General features: G+C 44.0%; 1 protein-coding gene across 2 annotated transcripts in view; it reads left to right on the top strand.

The window, feature by feature from the left end:
• The window catches only part of LOC106595255 (noelin-2), a 60300-nt gene that overhangs the window by 13221 nt on the left and 20318 nt on the right, over positions 1-26761 (top strand). For both annotated transcript variants that reach the window (XM_045690678.2, XM_045690677.2), the window contains exons 2-5: positions 7705-7854; positions 8619-8774; positions 20312-20531; positions 20921-21027. In XM_045690678.2, coding sequence (XP_045546634.1) covers positions 7705-7854; positions 8619-8774; positions 20312-20531; positions 20921-21027 — 633 coding nt within the window. The remainder of the gene's footprint in view (positions 1-7704; positions 7855-8618; positions 8775-20311; positions 20532-20920; positions 21028-26761) is intronic.

Below are 26761 nucleotides of genomic sequence, written 5' to 3'. Positions count from 1 at the left end.
TGTGTTCATATTGGTTCACATGCACTGATTGTACCAAACATTAAGAACACCTGCTCTTTCCATGACATTGACTGATCTGGTGAATCCAGGTGAAAGCTATGATCCCTTATTGATGTCGCTTGTTAAATCCAGTTCAATCAGAGTAGATGATGGGGTGGAGACAGGTTAAAGAACCATTTTTAAGCCTTGACACAACTGAGACATGGATTGTTCGTTTGTGAATGGGCAAGACAAAATACACAATATTTAAGTGCCTTTGAACAGGGTATGGTAGTAGGTGCCAGGTGCACCGGTTTGTGTCAAGAACTGCAACCCTGCTGGGTTTTTCATGCTCAACAGTTTCCTGTGTATCAAGAATGGTCCACCACCCAAAGGGCATTCAGCCAACTTGACGTAACTGTGGGAAGCATTGGAGTCAACATGGGCCAGCATCCTTGGGTTTTTGACACTTTGTAGATTCCATGCCCCTACTAATTGAGGCTGTTCTGAGGGAAAAAGGTGGTGCAAGTCAATATTAGGAAGTTCTTAATGTTTAGTATACTCAGAGTTTATAACTACATGTTGAATGTTGGTTTGAATGCCAGGTTTGCTGTTGATAAGTGGCCTAATGGGAGAGCATGTTGTGTGTGATGGTTCATTCATTGCATGGAAACACGTTTTTGTAAGGGAACAGAGAGGAGACAAGGAGAGGAGAGTAAAGGAGAGAAAGAAGGGGAGAGGAGAGTAGAGGAGAAGAGAAAAAAGAACAGGGAGTAAGGAGAAGAGGAGCAGAGGATATAGAGAGGAGGATAGATAGAGGACAGGAAAAGGAGAGGAGAGGTAGAGGAGAAGAGGGGTAGAGGAGAGGTAAAGGAGAGTTAAAGGGGAGGTAAATGAGAGGAGTGGTAAATGAGAGGGGAGGAGAGGTTAAGGAGAGGTAAATGAGAGGTAAAGGAGGGGAGAGTTAAAGTATAGGTAAAGGAGGGGAGAGTTAAAGGAGAGGTAAAGGACAGGTAAAGGAGAGGAGAGGTAATGGAGAGTTAAAGGAGAGGTAAAGGAGAGGAGAGGTAAAGGAGAGATTTTACGAAAGGTAGAGGAGATGTAAAGGAGAGATTTTACAAAAGGTAGAGGAGAGGCAAAGGAAAGGAAAGGAGGGGTAAAGGAGAGGAGAGGTAAAGGAGAGGAGAGGTAAAGGAGAGGTAGAGGAGAGGTAAAGGAGAGGAGAGGTAAAGGAGAGGTAGGGGAGAGGTAAAGGAGATGAGAGGTAAAGGAGAGGTAGAGGAGAGGTAAAGGAGAGGAGAGGTAGAGGAGGAGTAAAGGAGAGGTAAAGGAAAGGAGGGGTAAAGGAGAGGTAGAGGAGAGGTAAAGGAGAATAGAGGTAAAGTAGAAGTAAAGGAGAGGTAAAGGAGAGGTAAAGGAGAGGTAGAGGAGAGGTAAAGGAGAGGTAGAGGAGAGGTAAAGGAGAGGAGAGGTAAAGGAGAGGTAGAGGAGAGGTAAAGGAGAGGAGAGGTTAAAGAGAGGTAGAGGAGAGGTAAAGGAGAGGTAGAGGAGAGGTAAAGGTGAGGAGAGGTAAAGGAGAGGTAGATGAGAGGTAAAGGAGAGTAGAGGTAAATGAGAAGTAAAGGAGAAGTAAAGGAAAAGTAAAGGAGAGGAGAGGTAAAGGAGAGGTAGAGGAGGAGTAAAGGAGAGGAGAGGTAAAGGAGAAGTGGAGGAGAGGTAGAGGAGGAGTAAAGGAGAGGTATAGGAGAGGTAAAGGAGCGGAAAGGTAAAGGAGAGGTTTATGAAAGGTAGAGGAGAGATAAATGAGAGGTAAAGGAGAGGAGAGGTAAAGGAGAGGAGTGGTAAAGAAGAGGTAAAGGAGAGGAGAGATAAATGAGAGGTAGAGAGATAAAGGAGAGGAGGAATGACCCTATGGAGATTCTCTCTCTCTCTCCAATTCAAGGGGATTTATTGGCATGGGAAACATATGTTGACATTGCCAAAACAAGTGAAGTAGTTAATATACAAAAGTGAAATAAACAATAAAAATGAACAGTAAAAACATTAAATTCACAGAAGTTCCAAAAGAATAAAGACATTACTGTCACGTTCATCATATGAAGGAGACCAAGGCGCAGCGTGCGTAGAGTTCCACATTCTCTTTAATAGTGAAACTTACAACCAAAACAACAAAGAAATAACAAACGTGCAACTATACAAATACAAGATCCCACAAAAAACCCAGTGGGAAAAGGCTGCCTAAATATGATCCCCAATCAGAGACAACGAAAGACAGCTGCCTCTGATTGGGAACCATATCAGGCCAACATAGAAATCCAAACATAGATATACATAATCTAGAATGCCCACCCAAATCACACCCTGACCTAACCAAATAGAGAAATAACAAGGCTCTCTACGGTCAGGGCGTGACAATTACAAATGTCATATTATGTATATATACAGTGTTGTAACGATGTGCAAATGGTTAAAGTAACAAAACATCAAATAAATAAGCACAATATGGGTTGTGTTTACAATGGTGTTTATTTTTCACTGGTTGCCCTTTTCTTGTGGCAACAGGTCACACATCTTTTTTGGAACAGCATTATTTTAGTCTTACTGAGATTTACTGTCAGGGTCCAGGTCTGACAGAACCTGAGCAGAAGATCCAGGTGCTGCTGTAGGCCCTCCTTGGTTGGGGACAGAAGCACCAGATCATCAGTAGACATTTGACTTCAGATTCTAGTAGGGTGAGGCCGGATGCTGCAGACTGCTCTAGAGTTTATAATGTTGTATGTTTTTCCCCCAACACCACTTTCCATCAATTTATATAGCATACCCTCATGTATAGCAGACTCTCATGTATAGCAGACCCTCATATATAGCAGACCCTCATGTATAGCAGACTCTCATGTATAGCAGACCCTCATGTATAGCAGACTCTCATGTATAGCAGACCCTCATATATAGCAGACTCTCATGTATAACAGACCCTCATGTACAGCAGACTCTCATGTATAGCAGACTCTCATGTATAGCAGACCCTCATATATAGCAGACTCTCCTGTATAACAGACCCTCATGTATAGCAGACCCTCATATATAGCAGACTCTCATGTATAGTAGACCCTCATGTATAGCAGACCCTCATGTATAGCAGACCCTCATATATAGTAGACTCTCATGTATAGTAGACCCTCATGTATAGTAGACTCTCATGTATAGCAGACTCTCATGTATAGTAGACCCTCATGTATAGCAGACCCTCATGTATAGCAGACCCTCATATATAGTAGACTCTCATGTATAGCAGACCCTCATGTATAGTAGACTCTCATGTATAGTAGACTCTCATGTATAGCAGACTCTCATGTATAGTAGACTCTCATGTATAGCAGACTCTCATGTATAGTAGACTCTCATGTATAGCAGACCCTCATATATAGCAGACCCTCATATATAGCAGACTCATGTATAGCAGACCCTCATGTATAGTAGACCCTCATATATAGCAGACCCTCATGTATAGCAGACTCTCATGTATAGCAGACCCTCATATATAGCAGACCCTCATGTATAGCAGACTCTCATGTATAGCAGACCCTCATATATAGCAGACCCTCATGTATAGCAGACCCTCATGTATAGCAGACTCTCATGTATAGCAGACCCTCATGTATAGCAGACCCTCATGTATAGTAGACCCTCATGTATAGTAGACTCTCATGTATAGTAGACCCTCATGTATAGCAGACTCATGTATAGCAGACCCTCATATAGCAGACCCTCATGTATAGCAGACCCTCATGTATAGCAGACCCTCATGTATAGTAGACCCTCATGTATAGTAGACTCTCATGTATAGTAGACTCTCATGTATAGCAGACCCTCATGTATAGCAGACTCTCATATATAGCAGACCCTCATGTATAGCAGACTCTCATGTATAGCAGACCCTCATGTATAGCAGACCCTCATGTATAGCAGACCCTCATATATAGCAGACTCTCATGTATAGCAGACCCTCATGTATAGCAGACTCTCATGTATAACAGACCCTCATGTATAGCAGACTCTCATGTATAGCAGACTCTCCTGTATAACAGACTCTCATGTATAGTAGACTCTCATGTATAGCAGACTCTCATGTATAGCAGACCCTCATGTATAGCAGACTCTCATGTATAGCAGACTCTCATGTATAGCAGACTCTCATGTATAGCAGACTCTCATGTATAGCAGACCCTCATGTATAGCAGACTCTCATGCATAACAGACCCTCATGTATAGCAGACTCTCATGTATAGCAGACCCTCATGTATAGCAGACTCTCATGTATAACAGACCCTCATGTATAGCAGACTCTCATGTATAGCAGACCCTCATGTATAGCAGACCCTCATATATAGCAGACCCTCATGTATAGCAGACTCTCATGTATAGTAGACCCTCATGTATAGCAGACTCTCATGTATAGCAGACCCTCATGTATAGCAGACTCTCATATATAGCAGACCCTCATATATAGCAGACCCTCATGTATAGCAGACTCTCATGTATAGCAGACTCTCATGTATAGTAGACCCTCATGTATAGCAGACTCTCATGTATAGCAGACTCTCATGTATAGCAGACCCTCATATATAGCAGACTCTCATGTATAGCAGACCCTCATGTATAGCAGACTCTCATGTATAGCAGACCCTCATGTATAGCAGACTCTCATGCCAAATTGAGTCAAAGGCTTTTTTGAAATCAACAAAACATGAGAAGACTTTGCCTTTATTTTGGTTTGTTTGTTTTGCCAATTAGGGTGTGCAGGGTGAATATGTGGTCTGTCGTATAGTAATTTGGTAAAAAGCCAATTTGACATTTGCTCAGTACATTGTTTTCACTGAGGAAATGTACGAGTCTGCTGTTAATTATAATGCAGAGGATTTTCCCAAGGTTGCTGTTGACGCATATCCCACGGTAGTTATTGGGGTCAAATTTGTCTCCACTTTTGTGGATTGGGGTGATCAGTCCTTGGTTCCAAATATTGGGGAAGATGCCAGAGCTAAGGATGATGTTAAAGAATTTTAGTATTGCCAATTGGAATTTGTGGTCTGTATATTTTATCATTTCATTGAGGATACCATCAACACCACAGGCTTTTTTGGGTTGGAGGGTTTTATTTTGTCCTGTAGTTCATTCAAGGTAACTGGAGAATCCAGTGGGTTCTGGTAGTCTTTAATAGTTGATACTAAGATTTGTATTTGATCACGAATATTTTTTTGCTGTTTGTTCTTTGTTATAGAGACAAAAAGATTGGACAAGTGGTTTACCCATACATCTCCGTTTTGTCTAGATAATTCTTTGTGTTGTTGTTTGTTTAGTGTTTTCCAATTTTCCCAGAAGTGGTTAGAGTCTATGGATTCTTCAATTACATTGAGCTGATTTCTGACGTGCTGTTCCTTCCTTTTCCGTAGTGTATTTCTGTATTGTTTTAGTGATTCACCATAGTGAAGGTGTAGACTCTGGTTTTCCGGGTCTCTATGTTTTTAGTTGGACAGGTTTCTCAATTTCTTTCTTAGATTTTTGCATTCTGCATCAAACCATTTGTCCTTGTTGTTCATTTTCTTAGGTTGTCTGCTTGACATGTTTAGATCTGATAGGGAAGCTGAGAGGTCAAATATACTGTTAAGATTTTCAACTGCCAAGTTTACACCTTCACTATTACAGTGGAACGTTTTGTCAGGAAGTTGTCTAGAAGGGATTTAATTTGTTGTTGCCTAATTGTTTTTTGTTAGGTTTTCAAACTACGTTCCTTCCATCTACAGCATTTCTTAATATTACTCAGTTCCTTCGGCTTTGATGCCTCATGGTTGAGTATTGCTCTGTTCAAGTAGACTGTGATTTTACTGTGGCCTGATAGGGGTGTCAGTGGGCTGACTGTGAACGCTCTGAGAGACTCTGGGTTGAGGTCAGTGATAAAGTAGTCTACAGTACTACTGCCCAGAGATGAGCTATAGGTGTACCTACCATAGGAGTCCCCTCGAAGCCTACCATTGACTATGTACATACCCAGCATGCGACAGAGCTGCAGGAGTTGTAACCTGTTTTTGATGGTTATGTTGTCATAGTTGTGCCTAGGGGGGCATATGGGGGAGGGTGTGTGCTGAGGGTGTCAGGTTCTTGTCCGGTATTGTAAACTGTGTGTATTGAGAACTTGTGAACCTCCCTATTGTTTGCCAGAGATAGCAAAGACCCTCTAGATATGGTACCAATGCCTGCTGACAAAGTTAGGTGTGTGTGTGTGTAACCGATGTGAAATGGCTAGTTAGTTAGCGGTGGTGCGCGCTAATAGCGTTTCAATCGGTGACGTCACCCGCTCTGAGACTTGAAGTAGGGTTGCCCCTTGCGTTGCAAGGGCCGTGGCTTTTGTGGCGCGATGGGTAACGATGCTTCGTGGGGTGTCAGTTGTTGATGTGTGCAAGGGTCCCTGGTTCGAGCCCGGGTTGGGGCGAAGAGAGGGACGGAACTTACACTGTTACATGTGCTGCCATAGCAACTCTTTGCAAGTTCATCAAGTTCACACACACACACAGACACACACACACACACACACACACAGACAAACGCACACACGCACACACACACACACACACACACACACACAGTAATTGATGAGGAGCAGATGGAGAAGGTGTGAGAGGTGCTGTTTTATTAATTAAAGACAGCGAGGAGAGAAATAGAGAGAGAGCACAACAACACCGTCTGCTTTCTATTCTAGTTTGACGTTTACACCTGAAATGATGAGAGAGATGTTTCAATACAACCCTTGGATATTGCCATTGAATAGGTTTGATTTTAAAACTGAATGACAAAGGGTCGAGTTCTTCCTTTCTGGGTTTGAATCCGCTGAGCTAAAAGCTACAGATGAAGGATCTTAATTTGAGCCAGTTTGCAACAGCAAGAAAATAATCCTGCAGCAAGGAGGATCATTATGTGGATCATAATTAATGACCATTTTTGGAGGGGTTGATCAATTAAGGGAAAATCAAGTCTGAAATTTAAAATGTAAATTACTAACTTCAGAAGTTGTTTTTTTAACCTCAACTACACTACAAGTTTTAAATGTCCTGTTGTCCTGCAACAGGGTGATCAAATTAAGATCCTACATCTGTATGTCCAGTTGTCTTCTGTCATCTGTGTGATTATCAGGAATCAGAGGACATCATGACACACACAGTGACCTACAGGTGTGTGTGTGTGTGTGTGTGTGTGTGTGTGTGTGTGTGTGTGTGTGTGTGTGTGTGTGTGTGTGTGTGTGTGTGTGTGTGTGTGTGTGTGTGTGTGTGTGTGTGTGCGGGGACATCACAAAAGATACAGTATGTTCCCAAAACACAATTGTAGAACATCCACACAACTGGACAGTTTTTTGTTTGTTTTGGGAACATATATGTTGTGATGTCCCCACAATGTGTGTGAGTCGAGGTATTAGCCTAGCCTAGCCTTAGGTATTAGCCTAGCCTTAGATATTAGCCTAGCCTTGCCTTAGGTATTAGCCTAGCCTTAGATATTAGCCTAGCCTTGCCTTAGGTATTAGGACTGCAGTTTTCAGGCAAGGTTATCGCCTCAATTATCTCTCTCTCTGTCTGCAAGTTTATAGCTCTAACTCCCTCCCTCCCTCCCTCCCTCCCTCCCTCCCTCCCTCCCTCCCTCCCTCCCTCCCTCCCTCCCTCCCTCCCTCCCTCCCTCCAGGCGTTGTATCCGGGTCCAGATGAAGGTTGGCAGGTGTACAGCTCGGCGTCGGAGCCTGATGGGAAGTGTGTGTGTACAGTGGTTGCTCCCGCTCAGAACCTCTGCAAACGAGACCCCCGCAGCCGTCAGCTGCGCCTACTCACAGAACAGGTGTGTGTGTGTGTGTGTGTGTGTGTGTGTGTGTGTGTGTGTGTGTGTGTGTGTGTGTGTGTGTGTGTGTGTGTGTGTGTGTGTGTGTGTGTGTGTGTGTGTGTGTGTGTGTGTGTGTTCGGGGATGGAAGCTCGTGTCCAGAATCACAATGCAGAGAGGAAAGGGCAGTGGACTGGAATAAGATATTCACGGGTCTGAGTGCCGTTGACATGAACACACTTACAGGCCCCTGCGTCCTACTATCGACAGCATCATGATAGAATTACAGAGATAGAAAGTCAGACATAGTTTGGGAAAGAGAGAGAGAGATACTGGAGATAGACAGAGAGACAAAGACAGAGATACTGGAGATAGACAGAGAGACAAAGACAGAGATACTGGAGATAGACAGAGAGACAAAGACAGAGATACTGGAGATAGACAGAGAGACAAAGACAGAGATACTGGAGATAGACAGAGAGACAAAGAGAGAGAGATAAGGATGGAATGGGTGAGAAAATAGAGAGAGGAAGAACAAGACAAAAAAGGTCTGCTGTTGGTGTTGATCAGTGAAGAACGGTGAAGAACAACGACAACAAATCGTCGACGGCGTGTTTGTCTAGTCATGTTCGTGTGTGTGAGAGAGAGAGGGGGAGAGACAGTGTGGTGTGCGTGCGTGTGTGTGTGTGTCAGAAAGAGAGTTTTTGTGTTGTGTTGTGTTTGTATTGATCTAATTTGCTTTAAGTGTTTGTGTGTGTAACCCTGACTTTGTGTGTGTGTTTAGGTGCAGAATGTGAGTCAGTCTATGGAGGTGATGGATCTGAGGACATCTAGAGACCTGCAGTACGTCAGAGATACTGAACCACTACTGAGAGGAGTAGACGGACACATACACACCTACACCACCAACCCACGCAGACTCACTAAGAAGGGCCTGCAGGTACACACACACACACACACACACACACACACACACATGGACAGATATACACACACACACACACACACACACACACACACACACACACACACACACACACACACACACACACACACACACACACACACCACCAACCCCCAGAGCTTCCCATCTAAGGGACTGCTGGTAAACACATACACGCTGGCAAAGCTAAGTGGTGTGTAATGACTGCTGTTGGCTCTACAACAACATCTCTCCATTTGACCAGTTTGACTTCAGATTCTGAAGTTCATCCACGTTTCTCCAAAACAATTTCAAAAGTTGTTGTCAACTGTCACGTTGGTATAAAGTGTCGGGAGACAGGTGCAGGAATGCGTAATAATTGTTTTTATTTCATCCAAATTACAGAGTGCCGTGTAAAGGCACGGGGACGATGACCAAACAAACACGTAACAAAATACAGGGTTGAAACCCAAACAAAAGAGCGAGGAGAACCTCGAATAAATAACACCAGCGCACAATGATACCACACGAGACCCGTAATCATCTGCACAATACACATGGCACGAATGCCAAAACAACACAGGTACTCACACGACCAGCGCACATTGGAACAATAATCGACCGGACAATGGTGAACCAAAGGGCACATTTATACAAATACAATCAGGGGAAATGGGAACCAGGTGTGCGTGATGAAACAGTTCAGTGACTAGAGGCCGGTGACGTAGACCTCCGTAACTGGTGCACGGAATGAGCAGCAGTAGCGCAGGTGTCCGTGACATCAACACCCCTGGGTTGCTGCTGCGGTTGCCGCTTCTCCTTTCTGCGTCTCTCTCTGCATTCTGAATGGTTCATGTTTAGGGTTAAAAAATAATCCTAATGAGTGTCTACCACTGGAAAACACGACCATCGGAGCTCACGCCTATCCACCATCCCCATCCACAACGCTCTAGCAAAACCCAGGTCTACTAGATGTAATACAGCTCACGTCTTTCCACCATCCCCGTCCACAACGCTCTAGCAAAACCCAGGTCTACTAGATGTAATACAGCTCACGTCTTTCCACCATCCCCGTCCACAACGCTCTACCAAAACCCAGGCCTACTAGATGTAATACAGCTCACATCTATCCACCATCCCCAACGCTCTAGCAAAACCCTGGTCTACTAGATGTAATACAGCTCACATCTATCCACCATCCCCATCCACAACACCCCAGCAAAACCCAAGCCTACTAGATGTAATACAGCTCACATCTATCCACCATCCCCATCCACAACACCCCAGCAAAACCCAAGCCTACTAGATGTAATACAGCTCACGTCTATCCACCATCCCCATCCACAACACCCCAGCAAAACCCAAGCCTACTAGATGTAATACAGCTCACGTCTATCCACCATCCCCATCCACAACACCCCAGCAAAACCCAGGACTACTAGATGTAATACAGCTCACATCTATCCACCATCCCCATCCACAACACCCCAGCAAAACCCAAGCCTACTAGATGTAATACAGCTCACATCTATCCACCATCCCCATCCACAACACCCCAGCAAAACCCAAGCCTACTAGATGTAATACAGCTCACGTCTATCCACCATCCCCATCCACAACACCCCAGCAAAACCCAGGCCTACTAGATGTAATACAGCTCACGTCTATCCACCATCCCCGTCCACAACGCCCCAGCAAAACCCAGGTCTACTAGATGTAATACAGCTCACATCTATCCACCATCCCCGTCCACAACGCCCCAGCAAAACCCAAGCCTACTAGATGTAATACAGCTCACATCTATCCACCATCCCCATCCCCAACGCTCTAGCAAAACCCAGGTCTACTAGATGTAATACAGCTCACATCTATCCACCATCCCCATCCACAACACCCCAGCAAAACCCAGGTCTACTAGATGTAATACAGCTCACATCTATCCACCATCCCCGTCCACAACGCCCCAGCAAAACCCAGGTCTACTAGATGTAATACAGCTCACATCTATCCACCATCCCCGTCCACAACGCCCCAGCAAAACCCAGGTCTACTAGATGTAATACAGCTCACATCTATCCACCATCCCCGTCCCCAACGCCCCAGCAAAACCCAGGTCTACTAGATGTAATACAGCTCACATCTATCCACCATCCCCGTCCACAACACCCCAGCAAAACCCAGGTCTACTAGATGTAATACAGCTCACATCTATCCACCATCCCCGTCCACAACGCCCCCAGCAAAACCCAAGCCTACTAGATGTAATACAGCTCACATCTATCCACCATCCCCATCCACAACGCCCCAGCAAAACTCAGGTCTACTAGATGTAGTACAGCTCACGTCTATCCACCATCCCCGTCCACAACACCCCAGCAAAACCCAAGCCTACTAGATGTAATACAGCTCACATCTATCCACCATCCCCATCCACAACGCCCCAGCAAAACTCAGGTCTACTAGATGTAGTACAGCTCACGTCTATCCACCATCCCCATCCACAACGCCCCAGCAAAACCCAAGCCTACTAGATGTAATACAGCTCACGTCTATCCACCATCCCCATCCCCAACGCTCTAGCAAAACCCAGGTCTACTAGATGTAATACAGCTCACATCTATCCACCATCCCCATCCCCAACGCTCTAGCAAAACCCAGGTCTACTAGATGTAATACAGCTCACGTCTATCCACCATCCCCAACGCTCTAGCAAAACCCAGGTCTACTAGATGTAATACAGCTCACATCTATCCACCATCCCCATCCCCAACGCTCTAGCAAAACCCAGGTCTACTAGATGTAATACAGCTCACGTCTATCCACCATCCCCATCCACAACACCCCAGCAAAACCCAGGTCTACTAGATGTAATACAGCTCACGTCTATCCACCATCCCCATCCACAACACCCCAGCAAAACCCAGGCCTACTAGATGTAATACAGCTCACATCTATCCACCATCCCCATCCCCAACGCTTTAGCAAAACCCAGGTCTACTTGATGGTAATAACGCTCACCGTTGCCCCTAGTGGCTGTTTTCTTTACATTTTTACATTTGTCATTTAGCCGACACTCTTATCCAGAGCGACTTATAATAGTGAGTGGATACATTTTCGTACTGGTCCCCACGTGGGACTCGAACCCACAACCCTGGTGAACCAAGCGCCAGCTGAGGCATCTCCCAACGTCCTGGGTACATGGACGTACGTCGAACTTCGAAGTGGATCTTGAGCGACCTGGCTGCACACACACACACTAACACACACACACACACACACACACACACACACATACACACACACACACACACAATAACACACACACACACCACCCCTGTTCTCCTCAGCGACAAAAACACTGCTTTCACATAATCCCCTCCCTCTTTCATCTCTCTCCCATCCCTCTCTCCCATTTCACTCTTCTATCCCTCTCTCCCATCTCTCTCTCCCCTCCCTCTCTCCCTCCCTCTCTCCAATCCCTCTCTCCCATCTCACTCTCCCATCCCTCTCTCCCATCTCACTCTCCCATCCCTCTCTCCCATCTCTCTCCCCTCCCTCTCTCCCCTCCCTCTCTCCCATCCCTCTCTACCCTCCCTCTCTCCCCTCCCTCTACCCTCCCTCTCTCCCCTCCCTCTCTCCCATCCCTCTTCAAGCTCTCTCCCATCCCTCTCTCCCATCTTACCCTCATGGGGTGTGTGTGTGTGCGCTCTACGTGTGTGTGTTTGTGTGCGTTTAAGTGTTTGTGTGTCTCATCGACCCCTTTGGTGGTCTGACAGTCCTAAAGTTACCCCACTGCCCACAGACACTAGCTGAACTGAATATTTATAACATGGAATAAAGCTTATCAATATGCAAAGACTAACCTGAGGGAATGAGAGAGAGAGAGAGAGAGAGAGAGAGAGAGAGAGAGAGAGAGAGAGAGAGAGAGAGAGCCCAGCAAACCAAAATTGGTTCTGTGAAAGTTCCCAGAACATTTGTTAGGTTGCAGCAAAGGTTCTCATAACACAAAAACTGTCTAGTCGTGGTGATGATTACAGAACATTTGTATGAAACCTTCACCTGACGTTGCAAGAACATTCATAGAACACATTTATTATCTTCTTTAAAGGTTCCCAGAATGTTTCATTAGGTTTGTGTGTGATGTCCCCACAATGTGTGTGAGTCGAGGTATTAGCCTAGCCTAGCCTTAGGTATTAGCCTAGCCTTAGGTATTAGGTGAACATATTTTGTGATGTCCCCACAATGTTCCCACCAGACAACCTACAACCTACTGAACCATTCTGGTAACCATTAAAGAACAGATGAAATGTGTTCTGGGAACATTATTGTAAACTTAAGGTGAGTGTTTTTTTGCACCCTAAAAGAAACATTGTAAAATCATCTGCACAACAGGAAAGTTTTTGTGTTTTGGGAACATATGTTTTGTAATGTCCCTACAATGTTCTGACCAGACTGTTCCCACAACCTAATGAAACATTCTGGGAACCTTTAAAGAACAGATTAAATGTCTTATAGGAATGTTCTTGTAACATCAGGAAAATGATCTATACACGTTTTATACAAACATTCTACAATCATCTCCACGAATGGACAATATTTGTGTTATGAGAACATTCACAGAACCAAATGTTGGTTTGCTGGAAAACATTACTGGTACATTGTGTTATTACACTACCTGGAAACACAATGAGAACTTGGTGGTTGTTACAGATGTTGTGAAACCTAGGCTGCAGTCCAAACACGGTTTTTATTTTTCCACCTCAGCCCTCGCGCGTAGCCACTTTCCCTTTGGGGAATCCCCATGGAAACCGGATGCAGTTTGATTGTCATCTCAGGTGGAGGTAAAATTCACTAACGTTAACCCATCGGCCCGATGGATTTAGAGGGAGCGAGTAAAGAACGATGATCACTTGTGCAAACTGTAGTCACATGTCATTACTCCGGTGGCCACGAAGTGTCATATTTAATCAACAAAAGCTGCATTATCGGCCTAGTCTCGTAGTGAGGACCCTATAAAACGTAGCTAGCTTCATAAACATATTTTGGGGAATTCTGTAATATATTGGAATAAATTACCAAACTATAAAACTAGTTAGCCTGCTCTGGGTAACTGTAGCTAACTATCTACCTGACATGAGTGCTAGCTAGCTATGCTAGCTTGCTGGGTACATTCATAGCTTAAGGTTGGTTGTTTTTAAACTCAACTTCAAGATTTCCAACAAGGACGTTGCCTCTCCAATCATCACTCTCCCTTTGATTTGATTTGAGAAGGCAAATGGGAGGGAGAGTGTGGTAGAGCAGCCTGGTCTCATAGACTAGACATAACATAGTAAATGTATGATATGTTACATTTGGTATGGTTACATGAGACAGATGGTTACTTAAAGGAAAATTCCACCCAAAAACAATATTTTGTTATTGGTTTCTTTCAAAATACAAGAATCATCCTCGAATTATGCATTTTGCATTAATACTGTATGATGATGCATTAAACATCATATGATGCAAAATTCATCATACGGGGATGATTTCTGTATTTTGAAAGTTACATATCTTGAAAACTTGATTGCTGACAAGAAAAACATTTTGGGACTATGTCAGCAATAAACTAATGAAACAATTACCAAAAGATAGTTTTGGGGTGGAATTTTCATTTAAGGAAAAATAGAAAGTAGGGGCATTGGTCGAGGTGGATGGGTTGACGTATAACTCAAACGTCTAGCAACCCAAAGGTTGTGAGTTCGAATCTCATGACAGACAACTTTAGCATTTTAGATAATTAGCAACTTTTCAACTACTAGCAGCTACTTAGCATGTTAGCTAACCCTTCCCCTAACCCTAACCCTGTTAGCTAACCCTTCCCCTAACCCTAACCCTGTTAGCTAACCCTTCCCCTAACCCTAACCTTAACCCTTTAGCTAATCTTCCCCTAACCCTAACCCTGTTAGCTAACCCTTCCCCTAACCCTAACCTTAACCCTTTAGCTAATCTTCCCCTAACCCTAACCCTAACCCTGTTAGCTAACCCTTCCCCTAACCCTAACCCTAACCCTTTAGCTAATCTTCCCCTAACCCTAACCCTGTTAGCTAACCCTTCCCCTAACCTTAACCCTTTAGCTAATCTTCCCCTAACCCTAACCCTAACCCTGTTAGCTAACCCTTCCCCTAACCCTAACCCTAACCCTTTAGCTAATCTTCCCCTAACCCTAACCCTGTTAGCTAACCCTTCCCCTAACCTTAACCCTTTAGCTAATCTTCCCCTAACCCTAACCCTAACTCAGTTAGCTAACCCTTCCCCTAACCCTAACCCTGTTAGCTAACCCTTCCCCTAACCTTAACCCTGTTAGCTAACCCTTCCCCTAACCCTAACCTTAACCCTGTTAGCGAACCTTTCCCCTAACCCTAACCTTAACCCTTTAACCTAACACCTACATTTAACCCTAACCCTAACCCTGTTAGTTAACCCTTCCCCTAACCCTAACCCTGTTAGCTAACCCTTCCCCTAACCCTAACCTTAACCCTGTTAGCTAACCCTTCCCCTAACCCTAACCTTAATCCTTTTAGCTAACCTTTCCCCTAACCCTAACCTTAACCCTTTAACCTAACACCTACATTTAACCCCAACCTTAACCCTAACCCCTAGCCTAGCTAACATTAGCCAGCTAGCTAACATTAGCCACCAAGCCTCCTAGCTAGAATTCATAAGATATCACACATTTTGCTAATTCGTAACATATAGTACGTTTTGCAAATTTGTAACATATTGTATGTTTAGCAAATTCATAACATATAATACGAATTCTACTTCGTAACATCCACAAACTAATACATACCGTACGAAACGTAACATATCATACTAAATGGAGTGATCAGATTTACATACAGAATAATACAAAATGCTCTGAGACCAGGTTGGGGAGAGAGAAAGAGGGGAAGGAAGACGAGGGAGAAGAGATGGGAGATTGAGAGGGCTGGAGTGAGAGAAAGTCAGAGAGAAAGAGAGATCTAATGCTTTTCAATGTTTTTGCTTAGGAGAACTGAAGGGCAGACAGAGAGAGAGAGAGAGAGTGAGAGAGAGAGAGAGAGAGAGAGAGAGAGAGAGAGAGAGAGAGAGAGAGAGAGAGAGAGAGAGAGAGAGAGAGAGAGAGAGAGAGATGGATTTAGGAGAGGGAGCATTAGAGTGATAAAGAGGGTGAGAGATTAGTGCGAGGAGGAGAGAAGAGAGGGTTGGAGAGATAGTTGAAGGAGAGAAGATAGGAGGAGAGGGATTATCCACCAAACGCTGTTTTACTGACAGCAGGGTTTAGCCTTTAACTGTGTGTGTGTGTGTGTGTGTGTGTGTGTGTGTGTGTGTGTGTGTGTGTGTGTGTGTGTGTGTGTGTGTGTGTGTGTGTGTGTGTGGGGGGGGGGGGGGGGGGGGGTGGGGGGGGTGTGAATGATTTACTGTTCTCCTGGGGTGATGATATCTTCATCTAATATTTCATCTAAATAATTCTCTCTCTCATCACTCTCTCTCTCTCATCCCTCTTTCTCTCTCTCATCCCTCTTTCTCTCTTTCCATCCCTCTTTCTCTCTCTCATCCGCTTTTCTCTCTCTCCATCCCTCTTTCTCTCTCATGCCTCTTTCTCTCTCTCATCCCTCTTTCTCTCTCTCATCCCTCTTTCTCTCTCTCCATGCCTCTTTCTCTCTCTCATCCCTCTTTCTCTCTCTCATCCCTCTTTCTCCCTCTCCATGCCTCTTTCTCTCTCTCATCCCTCTTTCTCTCTCTCCAACCCTCTCTCTCTCTCCATCCCTCTTTCTCTCTCTCATCCCTCTTTCTCTCTTTCCATCCCTCTTTCTCTCTCTCATCCCCTTTTCTCTCTCTCCATCCCTCTTTCTCTCTCATGCCTCTTTCTCTCTCTCATCCCTCTTTCTCTCCATGCCTGTTTCTCTCTCTCATCCCTGTTTCTCTCTCTCATCCTTGTTTCTCCCTCTCCATGCCTCTTTCTCGCTCTCATCCCTCTTTCTCTCTCTCCAACCCTCTTTCTCTCTCTCTATCCCTCTTTCTCTCCATTTCAGTGGCGATTTAAGCATGTATATCTTGGTGGGCCAAAAGAATAATAATGTTAGATGCATGCCAGCAAAGCCACAACACAACACAACACTAAACAATACATGAATTGCACTATAACGGTGACAAACTGTTAGGGCCTATATTAAGCTGTCAGGAGAGCTTTGTTTTCAGCACCATGTAGTGAAGCTTTACCACTGCTACACCTGCCTAGTTAAATAAAGGTTAAATAAAATAAATAAATAAAAAAAAAAATATTAGCGGAACCTTGTCTGGCAGGGAAACAGTTCCTTCAGCATCATTTACTGCCTTTTAAAAAAACATAGCTGATATGGCTGACTTGTTTAAACAAATGTGGTTTCTACTGACAATTGAGATGTACAAACTATGGCATAAGGGGACGACAAGCAGATAAGAGGCAATCCGTAGTTTAAATTAAGACATTAATGTGCGTGCTAGGTTGGACGTAGTCAATATAACTATTTGTTCAGCTCTTTTCAGAATTCAGAACATGGGCCGTTCTAACAGTGCTCTCCCTGTACACCAAGTTAGAACCTTAGTATAAATTAAGGGGGCATATAAGCAGACAGTGAAAGCTGTTACAATATTCAATGATTACATTTCTCTAAAACAGGCTATAGGCTACATGTGCACCACCAACTCAGAACAGTAGGCTAAGTTATGAGGGGGAGAGGGACCAAATTATTAGGGTGAGGCACATGGGCTAAAAACAGCTTACTACACAACATGCACTTAGTATTACTTTCTTAGCTACAGTACACATACAGTGAGGGAAAAAAGTATTTGATCCCCTGCTGATTTTGTATGTTTGCCCACTGACAAAGAAATGATCAGTCTATAATTTTAATGGTAGGTTTATTTAAACAGTGAGAGACAGAATAACAACAAAGAAATCCAGAAAAACGCATGTCAAAAATGTTATAAATTGATTTGCATTTTATCAGACTCTGCATGCTTAGGGGACTCTTCTCCAGGTTCATCTCTCTGTAGGTGATGGCTTTGTTATAGAAGGTTTGGGAATTGCTTCCTTTTATGTGGTTGTAGAATTTAACGTCTCTTTTCTGGATTTTGATAATTAGCCGTTATCGGCCTAATTCTGCTCTGCGTACATTATTCGATGTTTTACATTGTACGCAGAGGATAGTTTTGCAGAATTCTGCATGCAGAGTCTGATGAATACAGCTGCACAGTACTGTCTTTTATCGATGGCGGTTATGATATCATTTAGAACCTTGAGCGTGGCTGAGGGGCACCCATGACCAACTCAGAAACCAGATTGCATAGCGGAGAAGGCACGGTGGGATTCGAAATGGTGGGTGATCTGTTTGTTAACTTGGCTTTCGAAGACTTTAGAAAGGCAGGGTAGGATAGATATAGGTCTGTAACAACTTGGGTCTAGAGTGTCAACCTCTTTGAAGAGGGGGATGACCGCGGCAGCTTTCCAATCTTTAGGGATCTCAGAAGATACGAAAGAGAGGTTGAACAGGCTAGTAATAGGGGTTGCAAAAATTGCGGCGGATAATTTTAGAAAGAGAGGGTCCAGATTGTCTAGCCCAGCTGATTTGTAGGGGTCCAGATTTTGCAGCTCTTTCAGAACATCAGCTATCTGGATTTGGGTGAAGGAGAAATGGGGGAGGCTTGGGCAAGTTTCTGTGGGGGGTGTAGAGCTGACCGGGGTAGGGGTAGCCAGGTGGAAAGCATGGCCAGCCGTAGAAAAATGCTTATTGAAATTCTCGATTATCGTAGATTTATCGGTGGTCACAGGAGAAATGGGGGAGCTTGAAGGAGGTGCTCTTATTCTCCATGGACTTTACAGTGTCCCAGAACCTTTTGGAGTTTGTGCTATAGGATGCAAATTTCTGCTTCAAAAAGCTAGCCTTTGCTTTCCTAACTGCCTGTGTATATTGGTTCCTAACTTCCCAGAAAAGTTGCGTAAAGGGGCTACTCAATGCTAATGCTGTACGCCACAGGATGTGTTTTGTGCTGGTCGAGGGCAGTCAGGTCTGGAGTGAACCAAGGACTATATCTGTTCCTGGTTCTAGTCTTTTTGAATGGGGCATGCTAATTTAATATGGTGAGGAAAGCACTTCCAAAGAATAACCAGGCATCCTCTACTGACGGAATGAGGTCAATATCCTTCCAGGATACCCGGGCCAGGTCGATTAGAAAGGTCTGCTCGCTGAAGTGTTTTAGGGAACGTTTGACAGTGATGAGGGATGGTCGTGTGACCGAGGACCCATTACGGACGCAGGCAATGAGGCAGTGATCGCTGAGATCCTGGTTGAAGACAGCGGAGGTGTATTTAGAGGGAAGGTTGATCAGGATGATATCTATGAGGGTGCCCATGTTTACGCATTTAGGGTTGTACCTGGTAGGTTCCATGATAATTTGTGTGTACAATCTAGCTTAGATTGTAGGATGGCTGGGGTGTTAAGCATATCCCAGTTTAGGTCACCTAGCAGCACGAGCTCTGAAGATAGATGGGGGGCAATCAGTTCACGTATGGTGTCTAGGGCACAGCTGGGGGCTGAGGGGGGTCAATAACAAGCTACAACAGTGAGGGGGGGCTGAGGGGGGTCAATAACTAGCTAGAACAGTGAGAGACTTATTTCTGGAAGAGTTCGAACTGTTTGGGCACAGACTTGGACAGCATGACAGAATTCTGCAGGCCATCTCTGCAGTAGATTGCAACTCCTCCCCCTTTGGCAGTTTTATCTTGGCGGGAAATGTTGTAGTTGGGGATGGACATTTCTGAATTTTTGGTGGCCTTCCTAAGCCAGGATTCAGACACGGCTAGGACATCAGGGTTGGCGGAGTGTGCTAAAGCAGTGAATAAAACAAACTTAGTGAGGATGCTTCTAATGTTAACATGCATGAAACCAAGGCTTTTATGGTTACAGAAGTCAACAAATGATAGTGCCTGGGGAATGGGAGTGGTGCTGGAGGCTGCAGGGCCTGGGTTAACCTCTACATCACCAGAGGAACAGAGGAGGAGTAGGATAAGGGTACGGCTAAAGGCTATAAGAACTGGTTGTCTAGTGTGTTGGGGACAGAGAATAAAAGGATCAGATTTCTGGGCGTGGTAGAATAGATTCAAGGCATAACGTACAGACAAGGATACTGTATGGTAGGATGTGAGTACAGTGGAGGTAAACCTAGGCATTGAGTGATGATGAGTGATGATGAGAGAGGTTTCGTCTCAGGAGGGACAAGTTAAGCCCGGTGAGGTCTCCACATGTGTGTGGGGTGGGACTAAAGAGCTATCTAAGGCATTTTGAGTGGGACTGTATATGTGTCTCCGTAATCTAGCATGGGTATGATGGTCTCCTCTTCCTCTCCTCTCCTCTCCTCTCCTCTCCTCTCCTCTCCTCTCCTCTCCTCTCCTCTCCTCTCCTCTCCTCTCCTCTCCTCTCCTCTCCTCTCCTCTCCTCTCCTCTCCATCCTCCTCTCCTTCTCATCCTCCTCTCCTCTCCTCCCTCCTTTAGGAGTTGAAGGGTCAGATGTCTCAGCTGCGCCCCCTGTTGTCGGTGATTGACCAGTACAGGTTAGACCTCCAGACCCTGGCCGTGCTCCGAGGGGAGGTCCTTAACCTGTCAATCATCCTGACAGCCATTCAGGAGGAGGTGGGGGCCTACGACTATGAAGAACTACAACAGAGAGTGCTACTGCTGGAGACTAGGCTGCACGCCTGTATGAACAAACTGGGTAGGAGGAGAGGAGGGGAATGTACACGCCTGTATGAACAAACTGGGTAGGAGGAGAGGAGGGGAATGTACACGCCTGTATGAACAAACTGGGTAGGAGGAGAGGAGGGGAATGTACACGCCTGTATGAACAAACTGGGTAGGAGGAGAGGAGGGGAATGTGTGTGTTAAGGTGCAGTGTGTGTGTGTGTGTGTGTGTGTGTGTGTGTGTGTGTGTGTGTGTGTGTGTGTGTGTGTGTGTGTGTGTGTGTGTGTGTGTGTGTGTGTGTGTGTGTGTGTGTGTGTGTGTGTGTGTGTGTGTGAGTGTGTGTGTGTGTGTGTGTGTGTGTGTGTGTGTCTCCCAGGCTGTGTGTATATATAGTGACCTGTGTGTGTGTGTGTGTCTCCCAGGCTGTGGGCGATTAACAGGGGTGAGCAACCCTATCACTGTTAGAGCGTCGGGCTCCCGCTTCGGATCCTGGATGACCGACGCCATGATACCCAGCTCCGACAGCAGGGTGAGTGTGTTTGTCAGGTTGGGGGGGTCCAGGTGACAGGTGATGTCAGAAAGCCTTAGTATCAGCTGAGACGTTCACTTGAACCACTCTCTCTGTTGGACCTTCTCAATATCATTTTCTCCATCTCATATCACCCTCTCTCCGCCTTGCTCTCTCTCTCTCTCTCTCTTTCTCTCTCTCTCTCTCTCCCTCTCTCTCTCTCTCTCTCTCAATTCGATTTCAATTTCAATTCAGTTCAATTTAAGGGGCTTTATTAGCATGGGAAACATATGTTTACATTGCCAAAGAAAAGTGAAATATATAATTAACAACAGTGAAATAAACAATAAAAAATGAACAGTAAACATTACACTCACAAAGGTTCCAAAAGAATAAAGACATTACAAATGTGATATTATGTCTATATACAGTGTTGTAATGATGTGTAAATAGTTAAAGTACAAACAGGAAAATAAATCAACATAAATATGGGTTGTATTTACAATGGTGTTTGTTCTTCACTGGTTGCCCTTTTCTTGTGGCAACAGGTCACACATCTTGCTGCTGTGATGGCACACTGTGGTATTTCACCCAGTAGATATGGGAGTTTATCAAAATTTGATTTGTTTTCAACTTCTTTGTGGGTCTGTGTAATCTGAGGGAAATATGTGTCTCTAATATGGTCATACACAGCTCACTTTCCACCTCATTTTGTGGACAGTGTATGTAACCTTTATTTAATCTTTAACCAAAAGGTTGCAATCTGTTGTTCTGCCTCTGAACAAGGCAGTTAACCCACTGTTCCTAGGCCGTCATTGAAAATAAGAATGTGTTCTTAACTGGCTTGCCTAGTTAAATAAAAAGAAAATAAATGTAACTAGGCAAGTCAGTTAAGAACAAATTCTTCTTTACAATGACGGCCTACCGAGGAACAGTGGGTTAACTGCCTTGTTCAGGGGCAGAACGACAGATTTTTACCTTGTCAGCTCGGGGATTTAAACCAGCGACCTTTCAGTTACTGGCCCAATGTTCTAACCACTAAGCTACCTGCATAGCCTGTTTTCTTTTGAGAGCCAGTTCTGCCTATGACGGTCGTTCTCAATAGCAAGGCTTTCCTTAAGTTTGGGTCAGTCACAGTGGCCAGGTATTCTGCCACTGTGTACTCTCTGTTTAGGGCCAAATAGCATTCCAGTTTACTCTGTTTTTTTGTAAATTCTTTCCAATGTGTCAAGTATTTATCTTTTTGTTTTCTCATGATTTGGTTGGGTCTAATTGTGCTGCTGTCCTGGGGCTCTGTGGGGTCTGTTTGTGTTTGTGAACAGAGCCCCAGGACCAGCTTGCTTAGGGGACTCTTCTCCAGGTTCATCTCTCTGTAGGTGATGACTTTGTTATAGAAGGTTTGGGAATTGCTTCCTTTTATGTGGTTGTAGAATTTAACGTCTCTTTTCTGGATTTTGATAATTAGCCGTTATCGGCCTAATTCTGCTCTGCGTACATTATTCGATGTTTTATGTTGTACGCAGAGGATAGTTTTGCAGAATTCTGCATGCAGAGTCTGAATTTGGTGTTTGTCCCATTTTGTGAATTCTTGGCTGGTGAGCGGACCCCAGACCTCACAACCATAAAGAGCAATGGGTTCTATAACTGACTCAAGTATTTTTAGACACATCCTAATTGGTATGTTGAATTTTATGTTCCTTTTGATGGCATAGAAGGCCCTTCTTGCCTTGCCTCTCAGATCGTTCACAGCTTTGTTGAAGTTACCTGTGGCGCTGATGTTTATGCCGAGGCATGTATAGTTTTTTGTGTGCTCTAGGGCAACGGTGTCTAGATGGAATTTGTATTTTTTTGGAACACCATTATTTTTGTCTTACTGAGATTTATTGTCAGGGCCCAGGTCTGCCAGAATCTGTGCAAAATATCTAGGTGCTGCTTTAGGCACTCCTTGGCTCTCTCTCTCTCTCTCTCTGTCTGCTCTGTCTCTCTCTCTCTCTCTCTCTCTGTCTCTGTCTCAGGGGAATGTATATGAAGCTGGTTGTCAGGGCGACTGTCTCCCGGTTGCCAGGTGTGATTACATTGGCATGGTAACCCACGTCTGTTCACCACTAGACCCTCTCCTTGGAGACGGGAGAGTTCTATATACGGCAACGGTATCCCAGTTACCGTAACCCGTGACAGCAGGCCCTGTAACCCAGTTACAACTGTTGCCATTGTTATCTTATCCTGGTTACAGGTACACGTTGTGTAACAGTTATATATAGCAACACATCCATTAGAGAGAGCGAGAGAGAGAAAGATTTAAAAAATACTTGAATTGGCCCAAATAGTTACCTCATTATTAACACACAACTTTATTTCATTTTAACAGACAAGAAAGATTGAACCAAGCCCCCCTCCTCGTCCTCGCACCCTCATGACGTCCCACACCGCCGGAAAACCCCCCAGGCCTTTCACCAGCCCCACATATACATGCTCCAGTTTCAGACCACAAGGAATGGATGTTTGGTTCTTAGATTGCTCTCCTTCCTTTCCTCTCTCCGTGTTCTCTCTCTCTCCATGCAGTGACAGTAAGCTAGTTTTACATGGTACATTTCCCCTCTCTGTCTGGCGTCATTGTAGCTGACCAGAGAGAGCAGGAAAGAGAAAGGAAAGGGGGATACCTAGTCCGTTGTACAACTGAATACATTCAACTGAAATGTGTCTTCCACATTTAACCCATCCCCTCTGAATCAGAGACAGAGGGAGAAAAGAGAGCGAGAGTGCACTGAGTATTTGGAGAGGGAGATTAGGGATGGAGAGAGAGAGAGAGAGAGAGAGAGAGAGACGAAGGGAGAGAGACAGAGAGAAAGACAGAGAGAGAGACAATTTAAAGGATTTATTGGCATGGGGAAAATATGTTAACATTGCCAAAGCAAGTGAACTAGATAATTAACAAAAGTTAAATAAACAATAAAAATGTACAGGAAACAGTACACTCACAAAAGTTCCAAAATAATGAAGACATTACAAATGTCATATTATATGCAAATAGTTAAAGTACAAAAGGGAAAATAATTAAACATAAATAAGGGTTGTATTTACAATGGTGTTTGTTTGATCTTCACTGGTTGAACTTTTCTTGTGGCAACAGGTCACAAATCTTGCTGCTGTGATGGCACATTGTGGTATTTCACCCAATAGATATGGGAGTTTATCAAAATTTGATTTTGTTTTTGAATTATTTGTGGATCTGCGAAATCTGAGGGAAATATGTCTCTCTAATATGGTCATACATTTGGCAGGAGGATAGGAAGTGCAGCTCAGTTTCCACCTCATTTTGTGGGCAGTGTGCCCACTTGAGAGCCAGGTCTGCCTACCGCTGGCTTTCTCAATAGCAAGGCTATGCTCACTGAATTTGTACATAGTCAAAGCTTTCCTAACGTTTGGATCAGTCACAGTGGTCAGGTATTCTGCCACTGTGTACTCTCTGTTTAGGGCCAAATGGCATTCCAGTTTGTTCTGCTTTTTGCTAATTCTTTCCAATGTGTCAAGTAACTATCTTTTTGTTTTCTCATGATTTGGTTGGGTTCAATTGTGTGGCTGTCCTGGGGCTCTGTGGGGTCTGATTGTGTTTGTGAACAGAGCCTCAGGACCAGCTTGCTTAGGCCCTCCTTGGTTGGGGACAGAAGCACCAGATCATCAGCAAACAGTAGACATTTGACTTCAGATTCTAGTATGGTGAGTCCGGGTGCTGCAGACTCTTCTAGTGCCCTCGCCAATTTGTTGATATATACGTTGAAGAGGGTGGTGCTTAAGCTGCATCCCTGTCTCACCCCACGGCCCTGTGGGAAGAAATGTGTGTATTTATTGCCGATTTTAACCCCACCCTTGTTGTTTGTGTACATGGATTTTATAATGTTGTATGTTTTTCCCCCAACACCATCAATTTAATATAGCAGACCCTCATGCCAAATTGAGTGAAAAGTTTTTTTGAATGAACAAAGCATGAGAAGACTTTGCCTTTGTTTTGGTTTGTTTGTCAATTGGGGTGTGCAGGGTGAATATGTGGTCTGTCGTACGGTAACTAGGTAAAAAGCCAATTTGACATTTGCTCAGTACATTGTTTTCACTGAGGAAATGAACTAGTCTGCTCTTAATGATACAGAGGATTTTCCCAAGGTTGCTGTCATATCCCCCGGTAGTTTTTGGGGTCAAATTTGTCTCCACCTTGTGGATTGGGGTGATCAGTCCTTGGTTCCAAATATTGGGGAAGATGCCAGAGCCAAGGACGATGTTAAAGAGTTTAAGTATAGCCAATTAAAATTTGTGGTCTGTATATTTGATCATTTCATTGAGGATACCATCAACACCACAGGCCTTTTGGGTTGGATGGTTATATTTTGTCCTGTAGTTCATTCAAGGTAATTGGAGAATCCAGTGGGTTCTGGTAGTCTTTAATAGTTGATTGTAAGATTTGTATTTGATCATCTATATGTTTTTGCTGTTTGTTCTTTGTTATAGAGCCAAAAAGGTTAGAGTTGTGGTTTACCAATACATCTCCGTTTTGTCTAGATAACTCTTTGTGTTGTTGTTTGTTTAGTGTTTTCCAATTTTCACAGAAGTGCTTAGAGTATGGATAGATTCTTCAATTACATTGAGCTGATTTCTGACGTGCTGTTCCTTCCTTTTCCGTAGTGTATTTCTGTATTGTTTTAGTGATTCACCACAGTGAAGGCGTAGACTCAGGTTTTCTGGGTCTCTATGTTTTTGGTTGGACAGGTTTCTCAATTTCTTTCTTAGGTTTTGCATTCTTCATCAAACCATTTGCCATTATTCATTTTCTTCGGTTTTCTGTTTGAAATGTTTAGATTTGATAGAGAAGTCTCTCTCTCCTCTCTTTCTCTTGCACCCTTTCTCTCTCTCAATTAAGTTCAATTCAAGGGGCTTTATTGGCATGGGAAACATATTGCCAAAGTAAGTGAAATGGATAAACAAAAGTGAAATAACAATAAAAAGTGAACAGTAAATATTACACCTTTGGCCAATTAGTCAGGCATTCTGTTGGACGGCGCACTCGGGTCCTATCTCCCAAAGCCCTTATAGAACACACACACGCACACACACACACACACACACACACACACACACACACACACACCACACACACACACACACACACACACACACACACACACACACACACACACACACACACATCTCAAGAGTCAACATTCATTCTGTTAATTGGCTATGACAATATCGTCTATATCAGTGGTCACCAACCTTTTCTGAGTCAAGATCACTTTGAGACAAAATGCAAAATCCAAGATTATTTTTTAACATGACTTAAAACGTAATCATCCTATGCAACATTAACCTATTCAAAACACTACTGCAGTAATTAGGTTGTGCAGTAGGCTATAGGTCCAATACATTATCACTGCATATTGGCTTTGCTTGAATTGCCCTGCTAATACATTGTTGTTTAGACCATTTTTCAAAAAACATTTAATCACCCCGGTACTACTAGGTCAGTTGTTGTTTTACCGGTACTAGGTCAGTTGTTGTTTTACCGGTACTACTAGGTCAGTTGTTGTTTTACCGATACTAGGTCAGTTGTTGTTTTACCGGTACTAGGTCAGTTGTTGTTTTACCGGTACTAGGTCAGTTGTTGTTTTACCGGTACTAGGTCAGTTGTTGTTTTACCGGTACTAGGTCAGTTGTTGTTTTACCGGTACTAGGTCAGTTGTTGTTTTACCGGTACTAGGTCAGTTGT

This window comes from Salmo salar, chromosome 12 (genome assembly GCF_965601325.2).
Source record: "Salmo salar chromosome 12, fSalSal1, whole genome shotgun sequence".
NCBI classification, from domain to species: Eukaryota; Metazoa; Chordata; class Actinopteri; order Salmoniformes; family Salmonidae; genus Salmo; species Salmo salar.
The sequence above is the reverse complement of the archived record's forward strand: the minus strand, read 5'-3'. Positions and strand labels throughout refer to the sequence as shown.